The following is a 16,853-nucleotide window of genomic DNA, read 5'->3' on the forward strand; positions in this document are numbered from 1 at the left end:
CTGACTTGTGGTCAAACATGTCGGCCTAATAAAACTTAACCACAACGAGGATATTGTTGTCTTTCTGAAGTTAATATTAGGAGTTTTTAAGGCAACCACACAAAATTCGCTTGAATCCCTCTCGATTACTCTACCTGAACAGAGCCTCAGTGGCTGAGTGGTCTGAGTAGTCCAACTACTGTATCACTAGACTGTCAACACTTGAGGCTTTAAGCTCAGGCCTATCTTTACTGGCTTGGATCATCAGTTCTGTTGAACATGGGTTTTATTGATTGAGCATGCCCCCATGTAAAGTTTGATTTATAGGTTATGGAAAGCATTACTGTTAGAAATATATGTTTAATACTTGTTTGCTGAACCTCAATGAGATGGCAATCAAATGAATAATGATGACACCAAACTAAAATTGGTTTACTATTGTGGTTATATTTGTGTGATATTTTATCAATTTAAGAAACTAGTTACAGTCACTTATCATAATCTATAACTTAATTATAGAAACTTCTATTTGATATATATGTTCAAGTCTTAATTTGAAATTGTGTATAAGGTATTTCAAATCAGCAAAGTTGTAACATCTCTTTAGTTGAATGAATACGATTTACCTGTGGTCAAACAAAGGTGTTCTATAGAAAGTAGCTGAGAAAAAAGTGGTTATTTTGTGAGATATATACCAATTTTAGACATTTTATACAGCACAAGTGTTTATTTTGTTTACAAGCAGTATAAATATTAAACAGTAAGACTTTTATTGCGTGAACATAGGATCATGAATCAGGAAATGGATCAGTTTGTGAACTTTCCTTTGTGTACAAATGGCGGACAATATGTAAACAATCATGTTACGATGAATCAAGGATTCGCACCTGTAAGTACTTTACATTACAACACAGCAACATCTTCGTCCGAAAGAAAACGTCAATTATCAGATCAAGTTTCTGGTTACCAAGAAGACATACATTTCATGCACAAAAAAAGTAAAAGCGAGTTAAGTACACCAAGTGCATCGAGTACACCCGAAATGATTGACAACACTAGTAGGCTAGAAACTTTAATTTTGCAACTTTCATCGAACTTTACAACTATGAGTAAAAATCTAGAAAGAGAATGGATGATTTTGAAATAAGATTTGAAGAAAAAATATCCGAGAAAGTCTCCGAGAAAATTTCATCGATTATAGATAAAAAATTAACGGACAAAATGAATGAGGTGAAAACTGAAGTTAAACAAGAACTTAATACTATGCAAAATAAAATAGAACATCTTGAAAAACAGGTACATGAAAAACACATAAACAGTCAAAATAGCGATAAAACCAAGTATAGGCTAGTGATCAAGAATCTTGAATACGATGAACGCGAAGAAACTGAAACAAAGTTAACAGAACACAAAGTACAGTCAATGTTGAAAGATTGCTTAGGCTTAGCTAACATAGGCCTAACATATGTGTCAAGAAAAGTTGCCAGAGGGAAATACCCAGGTGTAGTTATTGTAGAAACTGATTGTATTGAAAGTAAAAAAGAAATCATGAAGAATAAATCAAAGCTTAAACAAAACAGACAATTTGATCAAGTTTACATAGAAAATGATTTACCGGTCGAAACAAGAAATTTTCAAAATGCAGTCAGAACTGTTCTTAAGGAAATGGGTAAAGACAAGAAGTATATGTTTGCTGGTAGTCGTCTTTTAACCAAACGTAACTAGGATAAACTGCGGCTTGGGGTGTGGAATTGTAGGGGGTGGTCAGCAAAAACGAACGATAACTCTATTTTTCGAGAAAAGGTTTTAAACTTCTCAAAGTGTGACATTTTAGGAATATGCGAAACGTTTTTGAGAGGAGATGAAACACTAAGTGTAAATGGTTTTAGATTTTATGGAAACAATAGAAAATATTTACATAGTCGAGCTACGAGAGGATCTGCAGGAGTTGGCGCTTTTGTTAAAAATGAACTACAGTCTATATAAAATATTGATATCCTAGATGATAACGAAGAGGGCATTTTATGGTTAGAATTTTCAGCTAAATCAGAAAATATAAGTTTTTGTGTCGTAATATGTTATTTACCACCAGCTGAGTCGTGCAGGCCTGTTGACGCGGACACTTTTTTCCAAACACTAATGCAACAAGTCTATTTATATCAACATAAAGGGAAAATTTTTATTTGTGGAGATTTTAACGCCCGTGTGGGTTGTAATTCAGATTATATAGAGGGGGTTGATTTAGTGAGACCTAGGAATGTTCTAGACCAAAAAGAAAACCACCATGGAGATACATTTATAAATTTTCTGAGTGATACAAATTTTGGGATGTTAAATGGTCGTTTTCAAGACAGCGAATACACTTGTATTTCTACATCAGGTAGATCCGTAGTTGACTATATTTGCGTCCCATATGAAGATCTGGATACCATTAGCGACTTTAAAATAATATCTATGTCGGATGTAGTTAATAACATTGCTTATGTTCCAGAAAGTATCCCTGATCATTCGTTTTTGTATAGTGATATTAAAATTGAATTGAATTACAAAACAATCTCCGAAGAGCCACAATTAATACGAAAACCTAAATATAACGTGTCGACTGTTCCGAATGACTTTCTGATGAATGAGCAAATACATTCAAAGGTGATGGAAACTATTCAAAATATTGAAAATTATATAAATGTATCTAGTGATATACAAAACGCATATGACCAATTCCAAGGTTTGCTTAAGTGTGAAATGAACAACAAGCTACAAATAAACACAAGTGGTTTTGGTCGTAATAAAAGCACAAAATCTAGGTATAAACCTTACTGGAACAATGATTTGTCTTCACAATGGTCTAAAGTGTGCGCATGTGAAAAGAAATGGTTGCGCTGTAATGGTCCGAGCGGCACAAAACAAAGATTAAAAACAGATTATTGTGTGGAAAGGAAGACATTCGATCGTCTTAACAGAAAATATAAGCGGCAACACCAAATAACAGAGCGAAAGAAATTAGAAGAAAAACTATGTACATCAAATCAGCGCGAATTTTGGAAGTCTGTTGGTAAAATTGGAATCGCAAGTGAACGTAAACCATGAATTCCGATGGCGGTATTAGGTCCAAATGGAAATGTAAATACGAATAAAAACGACGTTCTTAATAAATGGAAAAGTGACTTTCAAAATTTATTTCAACGCAATGGTGGAGATAATAGCCAACTTAATGCATCTACTTTCAACACAGAAATAGACGTTACGCCGCTAAATCAACCAATTTCACGAGACGAGGTCGTTAATGCCGTAATAAACGCTAAATTACGAAAGGCCACGGGAATAGATGAAATTCCGACGGAAGTTTTAAAGAATGACGCGGCAATAGACTTACTTTATCAAATTATCAGTGGTTGCTTTAATCTTGGAAAAGTTCCGTATCAGTGGAATAGTGGTATCATCAATCCAATTTTAAAACCGGGATCTGACGACGATAGAAATCCCATGAACTACAGGGGAATCACTTTGGTTTCCGTGCCGTGTAAGATATATTGTTCCATTTTAAACACGAGACTTAGCTCTTGGTTGGAAAATAACGAAATTCTGTGTGATGAGCAAAATGGGTTCCGCCGTAACCGTAGTTGTGAAGAACATATTCACACGCTTCATTCTATTCTGAACGACAGAAAAATATCAAGAAAGTCAACTTATGTATGCTTTGTAGACATGAAGAAAGCTTTTGACACCGTCGAACATCATCTTCTGTGGTTTAAATTACAACGTGTTGGTGTCCGTGGACAGTTCTTATCTGCGATTCAATCCTTGTATAATGACCTAAAATGTACCGTTCGTATCAATAGTGACCAGACCCCTTGGTTCAGTGTAGATGCCGGTGTGAAGCAGGGCTGTATCCTATCGCCCACTTTGTTTTCAGTATATATCAATACTTTGGCAGATTGTATAAACTCTCTAGAATGTGGAGTGCATATTGATGATTTTCAGCTCAGTTTATTGCTCTACGCGGACGATATAGCGCTAATAGCTCCAGATAAAGAAAGTCTACAACGTATGTTAAATGTAGTAACCGAATGGTGCGCTGAATGGAAGTTATCCGTAAACATTGGCAAAACTAAAATTGTCCATTTCCGTCCACAGTCATCCATACGTTCAGATTTTACGTTCCGATGTTCTGGAAAAATTATTGACTACATTGATTCATACAAATACCTTGGAGTGTGGATTGACGAACATTTAACTTTCGTAAAAAATGCAAAAGAACTGGCCAAAGCAGCGAGCCGTGCTTTGGGTGCTTTAATTACAAAAACTCAATCCATGGGAGGGATGACTTTTAAAGTGTACAATAAACTATATACGTCCGTTGTTGAACCAATTTTACTTTATGGTAGTGGTATCTGGGGCACAAAATCGTTCAGTGCCATATCAGCAGTACAAAACCGAGCATGTAAATTTTTCTTATCGGTGGGAAAGCGCACATCGAACGTAGCTTCACGCGGTGATATGGGATGGACTTCACCAATAACAAAACAACGAATAAATTATTGTAGACTTTTGTGCAAATTGATCCGTACTGACCAACAAAGAATTTCCTACAAAACTTTTAAATGGACGTCTAGAAGAAGAAAGGGTTGGTCATTTGAAGTGCATAAGATTGTTGATCGGATCAGACTAAAGGATCCGACGTATGACTTAACATTATCGACTAAATCAGTTATGCATATGATAAGTGAAAAACTATGTGAGCTGGACAACACAGAATGGTATGAAGAACTTTTTGATGACCGTCGTAATATAAAAAACGGAAACAAATTGCGCACTTACAGATGTTATAAACAATGTGTGAAAACAGAACCTTATGTGCTTTTAAACATTTCTAAACAGGAAAGGCGTGTTATGGCTCTGTTTCGCTCCGGGGCTCTACCGCTAGCGCACGAAACTGGCAGATACTCCAGGACGCCTACACCCGTAGAAGATAGACTTTGTTTGTTTTGTGAAAGTTGCAGTGTAGAGACTGAAAAACATTTTCTGATGGAATGCGCACTTTATGACGATATTCGGTATAACCTTTTTCATGAATGTTCAAAATTAATTCAAAATTTTAACAGCCTTGATATAGATAATAAATTTATTGAAATTATGAACTGTTATGATATACAATATTTCCTATGCAAATTTTTATATAAATTTTTCTGGCGAAGAAAATTGTTTAACAGCTCTTTATGAAATTTTTACTAGCTTCAGAGTTTTATCATTTTAATTTTATCAGGAAAGTCAGATTTCGACAATTTTTATATATATATATTTATTGAATTTAGTGATTTTTGTATTTTAATGGTGATTTTTTTTGTTTTTTTTTTGTGACTTGTATGTTTTTTACGGAATATATTTGAATTTTTATAGAATTTTAAGCTTTTTAGTGTCTCATAAGTCGTTTTTATGGCTGGATATTGATTGTTTTATGTGTATATATTTATATAATGTTGCTTATATTTATGTCAATCAATATGTGACACTTTAATAAGCTATTTACTTACTTACTTACTTATTAAGTGGAATGAACCAAACACTTAGTAGATTTGATTAAGTGGAATGAACCAAACACTTAGTAGACTTGATTAAGTGGAATGAACCAAACACTTAGTAGACTTGATTAAGTTGAATGAACCAAACACTTAGTAGACTTGATTAAGTGGAATGAAACAAACATTTAGTAGACTTGATTAAGTGGAATGAACCAAACACTTAGTAGACTTGCTTAAGTGGAATGAACCAAACACTTAGTAGATTTGATTAAGTGGAATGAAACAAACACTTAGTAGACTTGATTAAGTGGAATAAAACAAACACTTAGTAGACTTGATTAAGTGGAATGAACCAAACACTTAGTAGACTTGATTAAGTGGAATGAACCAAACACTTAGTAGATTTGATTAAGTGGAATGAACCAAACACTTAGTAGATTTGATTAAGAGAGGTTGAAGATACCAGAGACAAACATACAGCGTAAAAAAACGAAAAATGACCAAAAGACAAGCAATATTATACAAAACTTAACAGAGAAATCTGAAGACTGAGAATCCCACCAAAAGCAGGTAGAAAACATATGTGGCACTTTTTGTAATAAAAATACAAACTCAGAGGTGTGACTTGAGTTCACATATGATTTTTGTGTCATTTGAAATCAACTTTTCCATGGTCTTAAAGAATATTTAAGGAATGTGCTAATATTTTTTTCTGTCTATAAAGAAAAAACCAAAAAAATTAGTGAACACGGTTAACCAGCAAAGTAATAGTCAGAAAAAGTATAACTTCATCCCTAATAATTAAATTCAAATTCCAATTTTAAGGAGTGAATCATGAAAAAACTTTGAAAATATGATCACATGAAAATAATTATGTCTATGAGCTGACAAAAAGATTTCAGCTTATAAGATGATGTGTTACATTCAAAATTATATTTATTTATCTTTTTTTTTTTTTTTTTGAACTCCTCTGAATTTACTTTTTTTTATTCTATAACAAGCTTAGATATTGCTTTGATTGGTGTGGTAATTTTCTCAAAAAAGGACAATGTCTTAAAGCAATGAAAGCATGTCCTTATAAGCAAATTTCCTCCTGAAATATTAAATACTGCTTGATGATAAAAGCAGTATTAGGAAGTATCGCATAAAATGCTGTGATTGGTCCTTGAAATGAACTTGGAAAAGGTTTAATCAAACAATTTTCAAAGATGTTTGATATTTGCTGTAGTTATTATTGTACTAAATTTCTTCATCTTGATTTATTACTTTGAAGTAGTATTAGATTCCTAAAATTGGACATGCACAATAAACCACAAAATTATTAAACTTTTTTAGTTAGGGGGGGATCAATCTAACCAGGTAGAATGTAAATTACCGGTAACGTTACGAGTATCAATTGTACAGATTACCAATTAAAGCATAAGTAATTGAAAACAATACTCTATGATATTGTTCAAAATAGTAAATTTCTGCAGTTACTGAAAATAAACTCTTCATAGATACCAGGACTAAATTTTGTAAATACGCCAGACGTTTCGTCTACAAAAGACTCATCAGTGACGCTCGAATCCAAAAAAGTTTTTAAAAAAAAAGCCAAATAAAGTACAAAGTTGAAGAGCATTGAGATCCAAAATTCCTAAAAGTGTTGCCAAATACAGCTAATGTAACATATGCCTGAGGTAGAAAAGCCTTATTATTTCAAAAAATTCAAAATTTTGTAAACAGTTAATTTATGAATATAACAATATAAATGATAATTCATGTCAGCACAACAGGTGCTGACTACTGGGCTTGTGATACACTCGGGGAAATAAATCTCCACCAGCAGTGGCATCGACCCAGTGGTTGACCGAATGCAAGGTAAATAACACTATGCTTTCGAACAATGTTTTATAGATTAACATAATTATGATAGAAAAAAAACGCAAGAAAAATATGATGTAAAAGTAAAAGCTCACAGATAACATGTTTATGGTTATCTATGAGGGTCAATTGAAAACAAAACTTTACGACAAAAGAAATGATTTCAGCTTTCCAATTGTGAACTTTCCATTTCTAAGTAGCAACATTCCAGCAGCACCTGCATACGGTGTATATATCTGCCAATTGATACGATATTCCCATGCTTGCATTTCCTATCATGATTTTCTTGCTCACAAGGAAGCTATCAAGTCAAGAATTCCAAATGGTGAGGGTGAAATCATCTCTTCGTAAATTTAACAGACGACATCACGAGTTGGTTGACCGTTATGAAATAATCGTTTCACAAATGATATCGGATATGTTCCTTACGTCGTAACTACAATCCCCTTCCCTTTCATAAATGTGACCTACCGAATTAGACTATTTACCGGATTTGTTATAATATCTCATAAGCAACACGACGGGTGCCACATGTGGAGCAGGATCTGCTTACCCTTCCGGAACAAATGAGATTACCCCTAGTCTTTGGTGGGGCTCGTGTTGTTTATTCTTTAGTTTTCTATGTTTTGTCATGAGTACTACTATTTGTCTGTTTGTCTTTTTCATTTTTGGCCATGGCGTTGTCAGTGTATTTTCGACTTATGAGTTTGACTGTCCCTCTTTTATCTAATATATACGCTTTTTATTTTATAAAAGGTTTTCGCAGTCTGTCTTTTAATACGTTGTGTTCTCTGTCCAATTCTAACTTGCGTTATCGTTTTAAACACTTAGGTATAGTCTCGTTTTCTAAATGTGAAAGTAATTATTATATTAAGCTCTGTATTTTTGAACATTTTGTTGTTTAAATTTATCAATTTCATACAAATATAAAACTGCATCTAGATGTTCGTGATTTACAGTAATGCTGTTATAATCAAGCAAAGAATGGCTTGAATTATTTGGCGAATGGCCTATTTAAAAAAAAAATGTTAGTAAGAATTATAAGAATATTCCGATACACTTGATTTTAATAGTTAATTTGTTATATAGACCTTAATTGTGATATGTGTTTTCTGTGTGTTTTTTTTTTTTATATTTAATAATACATGTAATATACGATCGATGTATTGACGACGGTTTTCTCATACTTGTATATATACCAGACCTTGACGTTCAGGACATATGGTTAAGATTTCCTATTCTTTTCGATGTATATACAAACATAGAGTTGTTTTTACACACACACACACACACACACACACACACACACACACACACACAAATATGTTTAGAAAATGAGACAACGCAAACTGACAATTAGAACAATATTCCGACATTCAAAGGATGACTCTTTGTTTTACCAAAATAACTTTGTCTACCATACGTTGGTGTTATGTATTGAAAAGATATATTGGTTAAATCTACAACGAATATGGAACTATTCAAAGACAAAATGTATTCGAAATTGTTTACCCTCTCACATGTACAGAAAAATGATTGTTCCATGATAATTCTTGTATTCTTGTCGTTCTTTTCTGCTAATGTGCTTATCTATGTACCTATTTCTATTACTTTGATACGTTTATGACGTTGCTCTGTAGGTTTACATCCCTTAGCCATTTTATGTTTCTTTGTTACATATCTGTTTGTTTTTATATTGATTAAGATAATAATACAATATTCTGTACCCTTATTTTGGACATTTTTACCTATTATGTCTGTTTGTTTTGTTTATACATCCTTTGTGAATATAAAGGACTTTGATGCGACTTTCATACAAGTGAGAGGTTTAGTTAGCTTTAAAACTAGGTTTAAATCAATATTTTCTTCATGAGAAAATGCATGCATGTACCAAGTCAGGAACATGGTAGTTTTTATCCATTCGTTTGATGTTTTGAGATTTTGATTTTGCCATTTGATTAGGGACTTTCCTTTTAGTATTTTCCTCGGAGTTCAAGATTGTTGTGATTTTATTTGTTATTGTAGTTCAGTATTTTTTCGAAAAATTCTGACACATACCGTCCCAATTAGTTTATTATTTTTCATTTGTGTAGTAAACTTATTTACATATTTAGATGTTTTGCACGACTGAGATCCATAAAGTTTTAACAAACGTTATAACGCAGTAAGCTTACACGCGGTTAGAGATTTATGGTGGTAAAACCTTTCAATTTGGCAAAATAAAAGAAATGGAAACATTGCTCTAGTCATAAGCACTGCATCATGTAAACATTTTCTGACTGGTGTTTACTAAGATTCATAATAAATTATGTATGGTATCACTGCATGTCGAAAAACCTTCAAGTTTAAATGATTTTAACAGAAGCGATAACTTTTTTATGGTGATTTCTTCCTGTTTATTATTGAAATTTTATGATTCATGTACGTACAACATTGATTAATAAGCACAAGATGTTCCAAGTTTACTTCAAACAGTATCTGTGTTATGATGGTTACACAACGTTTAATATGCGCTCTTGTTTTTTTGAATTTTTCTGTGGCAAATATAATTAGGACTACGGATTTGAATAATGATCGTGCGACTAATTCATTAGAAACAACTAAAGGATTAGATACCTCGGAGCCTGAAGATCCCGATGATGGTATGTAGAAAAAGCTACTGTAATCCAACTTGTTTTCACGGAAACTTTATTAAGAGTTTAGAATTGTCAATCGACTTTTCCGCGATTTTCTAATTTTCGTTGTCTATTCTATTACCGTAAGTGATAAATTGTTAATATTCGCGACTACTTTTTCGTATTATTTTCCTAATCGCGAAAGTTGCAAAATTAAATGGGTCGGGAAAATTATCGTTGGTTTACAATAAGCCTATTCAAAACAAAAATTCGGTTAGACTATTTTTTATTTTCCATTTTATGAACATTTTTCCATTCGTTTGATATTTTATTTCAATAACGCCTATTCAAAACAAAAATTCGGTTAGACTATTTTTTATTTTCCATTTTATGAAAAAAATGTTTTTAAATACATATATATATATATATTATGACAGCGTAAAGGCATTATTTTAATGTATAATCTATAAGAATATAATTTTGGAAACACGTCATGCAGTGATGATATATGTTAGTAAGTATGTAAATTGCATTTAGAGTAGACACGAATGTACACTATATATATCATCTCAATAACATTAAAAAAAGGTAGGCAAAGGAAACAAAGAAATATCATTAAGTACTTCTAGTATGCTTGATCTAAATATCGGATTAAGTACATATCTATTGTGTTAGAATCGACAGTTTTTCTATGGATGCCGGTGGAAAAATAACTAACGAAGTTTATCATGTTTATTAATCCATTGGTTGTGTACTGATTTATATTTCAATCTGGGAAAACATGGTTTTTATATTATAGTTGGGACTGGGTTTAAACTAGATTTCAGTAGATACATACATATATATATATCCACTTAAATCCTTGTGTTTCTGCCTTTTTGTTACGGTTTTTCGTGTTTTCAGTCGAACTGATGAGTCGAGCTTTTCCAATCGTTTTTTTTAACAATTGTGCCAGTCTGTTAGTGATAAATGTAAGTGTTCCTCTATCAAACTACATTCTGCATGTGCCTGTCTCAAGTGAGAATTGTGTCATATTTTCATGTCGGGACCTTAGCATACTTTTCTCACGGATAGTGTGTTTAAACGATTTATTTAACCAACAATAATAATCTGAATGTAGAATGTTATTCAAAAATATATGACATGCATGTTTTTCTATTACATGTCTGATTTTTTCTTTATTGACGGGAATGTATGAATTTTACCTTTAAAACACACCTCAAAATAAACAAACAAAAAACCCGGCGTCCCTATGATCATTTAACACAGAGGCACAATGATGTTAGTTTCGCTTTAAATATAGGGCACTATGTTCTACTCTAATAGTGTTATTATGGGTAAACTAATTATATTGTGTTATTTCCAGTGTGCAATTTGTCTTTGGATGCAGGCCCATGTGATGTTAACTCTGTAATGTTCTATTATAATTCTGATACTAGAACCTGTGAGAAGTTTAACTATGGTGGTTGTCTAGGAAACGCCAATAAGTTCTATGATTATCGGGAATGCGAGGCAGCTTGTCACGTGGAAGATCAATCACCAGAAGGTATGCTTTATTAAGACGTTATATCTGTGTAATAACTTAGGACCTTAAAAACTGTAGAACTTCAATCTTATCATTCCCTGACAAAAAAGTGCTTTTGGTGTCATTTTTTACTTAAATTAATCAATAACTTAATGCTTTATTAAAACATAATATGTAATTACTTAGGACATTAAAGCCTAACATGAAAATTAGTACCTAAAAACTGCAGAACTTTAATCTTAACATTCCCTGACAAAAAAAGTACAATACAATGAACAGAAAATAGTATGTAACACAGTAGCAACTGACAACTATGGCAAGATATCTTATATATTAAACAAGATACTAGTATGTTATATATTATATGAGATATCTTGAAATTCGAATAAGTAGTAAAACGGCTTGCTAAAGACAACCGTTAAATTACAGACTCCTGACTTGGGAAAGGCACATACATACAGAATGTGGTGTCACAGTGGTTAAACATGTAAGCGACGACAAGATAACCAAATAGTATGGTGTTGGTTACTCGCCCGAGAACACAGTTATTTCGTAGTGTATTTCTTCAAGACAATAAATTCAAATTAAAAAAATCGCACCTGCTCTTTCTCAAAAAGATTTTTAGAGTGTAGTGTACTACCAGTGAGACAAATAATATCAAAATTTCTAGCAGCTTTTACTCAAAAGGTGTTTCTCATCTGTTAAACATTTGCATAAATGAGATGCACGTTATTTATCAAGTTGAATAATTACAAATACAAAGCTTGAAGGCACATACTTGTGGAATTTTTATTGAAGCACGAGAAAGACTTGATTGCTAAAAACATACAACATATTTTCACTGTCCATTTCTAGACCTTTCAATTATCTGGCTCCAATAATTCAGATTGACACATTATACACCTGAATAATAAGTCAAATGATATTGTTTGATAGCTCTTTACCAAATTTACATTTCTAATCAAATATCCTAATTAGTTCTTTCTTTCTTTTTGCTAGTATGTGATCAACCAATGTCAATCGGTGACTGTCCGTTTAAATTCAACCAGTATTTCTACAACCAAACAACAAATGAATGTGAATCGTTTGTGTACACTGGTTGCTATGGTAACAACAATCGGTTCCATGACCGTGACAGCTGTGAGGATCTTTGTAAGATACCAGAAGATGGTAAGAACCTATATCATAATTTATATGTCTCTTGCTTCACAATGTATGTGTGATCCCAAACAGACGACACGTAAAACACACAAAACACACACGCACACGAAGGAGACATGACTCGGACCACAAAAACCACGAAAATCTTTAAATACAACGTTTGCCAGATTTTTTACATACATATTGATTATTGAATTAACTGTTAACAAAACATTTGAATTTTTGAAATACTAAGGCTTTTCTACGGGTCTCAGGAATAGATTACCTTAGCTGTATTTGGCAAAACTTTTAGGAATTTTTGTCCTCAATGCATTTCAACTTCGTACTTTAATTGCATGGCCTTTTAACTTTTTTCGGATGCGACTATCACTGATTAGTCTTTTGTAGACGAAACGCGCGTCTGACAAAAATATTAAATTTAATCCTGGTATGTATGATGAGTTTATTTACAACCACTGGGTCGATGCCACTACTGGTGGAGTTCTAATTCCTCGAGGGTATCACCAGCTCAGTAGTCAGTACTTCTATGCTAACATGAATTATCATTGATATGGTCATATTCATAAATTAACTGGTAACAACACTTTTGAATTTTTTAAATACTAAGGCTTTTTTTTACCTCAGGAAAAGATTTCCTTAGCTGTATTTGGCAAACTTTTAGGAATTTTGGTCCTCAATGCTTCGTACTTTATTTGGCCTTTTTAACTTTTTCGGATTCGAGTGTCACTGATGAGTCTTTTGTAGACGAAACGCTCGTCTAGCTGGCTCAAATATTAAATTTAATCCTGGTATCTATGATGAGTTGATTTGCACTAAATAGCTAGGAGTCTTAATTTAGCTAGACATATTTAACACTGAAAAAGGTTATAATCACCAACCAGTTGAAAAGCAAATATAAAAAACTATTATATGAAGTTCTTGCGAATTTACAAACCAAATGTAACAGCTTCGATAGATTTGTCAGCATCAACACACTTACTTGGCCATTAATACCCTTATGGACATGAATATACCAGCAGTTGACACGGATTGGCTGTAGTCAATCATTGTGATACTAGTTTTCGCAATTGAAATAAATCAGACAATCTGGAAAGCCAAGATTTTATAAAACAATTGAGAGCACGCCAATCTAACGGGTTATGACAGGATCATTTGAGAATAACAAAACTCGTCTATTGGCATTTTTTTAGTTTTAAACATAAGTGTATATCGTTCTCTGATCATCACATACATTAATTATACTAATATTTATAAATACTTTAAATTTAAATGATATGTATTTGTATTTACAGACTGTAAGCTCCCAGCAGATCCAGGAGTTGGTCCTTACAGTGCCTCATTCTACTACTATAACATTCAGACGGACTCGTGTGAAACGTTTCTCTACAAAGGAGCCTTGGGGAATAAAAACAGATTCTACGACAAAGAGGAATGCGAAGAGTACTGCAAGCAGTTGGCTTAAGTCAATGGTAAGGGTGTTTAATACACATAATTGTCTAATGGAGACAGTCCTTGTGGTGTTGTTTAACATAGTTTCAGCCAATGTATCTGCCGATTTCCCCTATTATGACATACTAGTAGTGCGAATTTAAATATATAGTGTGCATGTACATAACACACTAGCATACACAGACAGAAGCAACAATCCACCGCGATAGCTAGAACACTGTACATACTATCAAGACTAAAGACTATAGTGTGAAATACTAAACAACAATAACAATGCAGATATCAAAAGTAAAATCACAAAAATACTAAACTCCGAGGAAACTTCAAGAAGGAACATCCCTAATCAAATGACAAACACAACAAACGAATGGTTAACAACTTCATATTCCTGACTTGATACAGGCAACTTCTTATGTAGAAAAAGATTTATTGAGCCTAGTTTTATAGCTAGCTTAACCTCTCACTTGTATAACAGTCGTATCAAATTCCATTATATATACAACGATGCGTGACCAAAACAAACAGACACAATAGGTAAAAATATCAAAATAGGGGTACAGCAGTCAATAAGTAATCAACTCATCATAGATACCAGGATTAAATTTTTGTATTTTCGCCAGATCCAACAATGAGTTATCATCATAACCACTATAAAAACAACCAAACAAATGTAACAAAGAAGCAAAAAAAGGCATATATCAAATTTAACAACCTCGTTTTGCTTTTTGATTATACGATATTAAAAGATAAGACAATAAGTCAGAACCAATATTATAGTTTGTAACCCGGATTTGTTTTTTCTTAATCGATTTATGACTTTTAAACAACGGTATACTATATTTGCCTTTATCTAACAACTATTATTGTTAATCTGATACCATATTTGTTTTTTTGGTGGTCTGACTCGAAATAGTATCCTGAATTCATAACCAAACCATGCATGCTCTTGCAAAGTACACACACTATATGTGAATAGCTCAGTATTTAATTTGAAAATTTTTATTTTGTAGGAAAGGACTTGATTTTTTTTTTTACATTTTATGAATGTTTGAAGATTGGAAAATCAGTGAAAATAAATTGGCGATACGATTAGTGGATGCCGTATTGAAAGGATTGACTCATTTTGTAGATATTCTTTATTAAAGATATGTGAACTCTTTGGTCGGGTTATTGTCTCTTTGACACAATCCCCTTTTCCATTCCCAATTTTATGTTATATTTTTTCCAGGTTACGATTTAAATTAAACAGTTTTTTATACGAGTAACATGAAAATTTGACAGTAAAATGTCTAGTAAAACGAAAAAACTTTCAAAAACTAAAAAGTTAATTGTGAAAAAAAATATGGCAATGCAGTGAAATTTGATACAAGACAACGCATATATGAAATTTTCCTCTTTGCATGTGTTTTTGACAATTTACATCTTTTCCATTACTGTTCCATTACTGTTTGAAACTACGAAGACGTACTATAATTACCAATGAGACACCTATATTGAACAAACACTCAGAGCTTACTTGATCTTTAACTTGTCATGGTGTAAACTACATATCATATATCGAGTCAATATCTTCAAGCGTGATGAAAAATATGTTGAAAACTGATTATTTGTCTGAAAATTCTGAAGACCATAACACTACAAAAATCATCCTAACTGAACAAAACTTGATCTGTAACTTATTATGGTTAAACTATATAGCAAATATCAAATCAATATCTTTAAGCATGACGAAAAAAGGTGCGGACAAACTGAATATTAAATCAATATCTTCAAGCACAAAGAAAAAAGTGGAAAACTGATTTACCGGACTGACAGATGGAGAGACAGAGTACAAACCGAAAGTCCCCTTCAACTTCGTCAGTAGGGAACAAAAAATGACCAAATGTCGAAGAAAAAAGGCAATCATGATCACCGTACAGCCTACAATAAAAAGCAAAACCAAAACTGCATGGAAACTAAGTTATAAAAGCCTTTTGTGACATTTACCCTTGTGTTTCTTCGTGGGATTTTGAGGGATAGGAGCTCCGTTTCTACAAACAAATTAAAACATAATTCACTTCTTTTTTTTTGTTACTTGCACACATTCTGTTTGGCGGCATTTGGTTCAAGATTTACATCGTTATATCGTGCATATGGCAGCATTTAGTTTTAGGATATAGTTGCCTTTCTGAAATTGTTTATTATCTCACTCCCTTTTTAGCTTTTCTCATTACTTGGCGTCTGTCGTCCGTCGTCGTTAACCTTTACAAAAATCTTCCCCTCTGAAACTACACGGCCAAATTTAACTAAACTTGACTACACTCATCATTGAGGTATTTCGTTTGAAAAATGTGTCCGGTGACCTGGCCAACCAGCCAAGATGGCCGTTATGGCTAAAAAGAGAACATAGGGGTAAAATGTAGATTTTGGTTTATATCTCTGAAACCAAAGCATTTAAAGCAAATCTGACAGAGTAAAATTGTTTATCAGGTCAAGATTCATCTGCCCTGAAATTTCAAATGAATCGGACAACCCGTTGTTGGGTTACAGTCCTTGAATTGGTAATTTTAAGGAAATTTTGCTGTTTTTTGTTATTATCTTGAATACTATTATATATAGAGATAAACTGTAGACAGCAATAATGTTCAAGATAATAACAAATACAAATTAGTCAACATGAGCAAAATGTTTAGTTGACCCCTGAGGGATTTATTGCCCTTTATAGACAAATTTAACAATTTTTCGTAAATTTTTGTAATCTTT

At 32.8% G+C, this 16,853-nt stretch overlaps 1 protein-coding gene across 2 annotated transcripts; it reads left to right on the forward strand.

Annotated features, from left to right (window-relative positions):
- Positions 1-9,817: 9,817 nt before the first annotated feature.
- On the forward strand, positions 9,818-15,270 carry LOC139510449 (carboxypeptidase inhibitor SmCI-like). 2 transcript variants are annotated; one of them, XM_071297033.1, is made up of 5 exons: positions 9,818-10,003; positions 11,343-11,522; positions 12,501-12,671; positions 13,955-14,131; positions 15,122-15,270. In XM_071297033.1, exons 1-4 carry the CDS (start codon positions 9,847-9,849, stop codon positions 14,122-14,124), a joined length of 678 nt encoding a protein of 225 aa, XP_071153134.1. In that variant the 5' UTR covers positions 9,818-9,846; the 3' UTR covers positions 14,125-14,131; positions 15,122-15,270. The 2 variants fall into 2 exon arrangements, with proteins under 2 accessions (XP_071153134.1, XP_071153133.1); XM_071297032.1 differs by having other exon boundaries at positions 15,154-15,270.
- Positions 15,271-16,853: the final 1,583 nt, after the last annotated feature.

Source organism: Mytilus edulis, chromosome 2 (genome assembly GCF_963676685.1).
Source record: "Mytilus edulis chromosome 2, xbMytEdul2.2, whole genome shotgun sequence".
Taxonomy (NCBI): domain Eukaryota; kingdom Metazoa; phylum Mollusca; class Bivalvia; order Mytilida; family Mytilidae; genus Mytilus; species Mytilus edulis.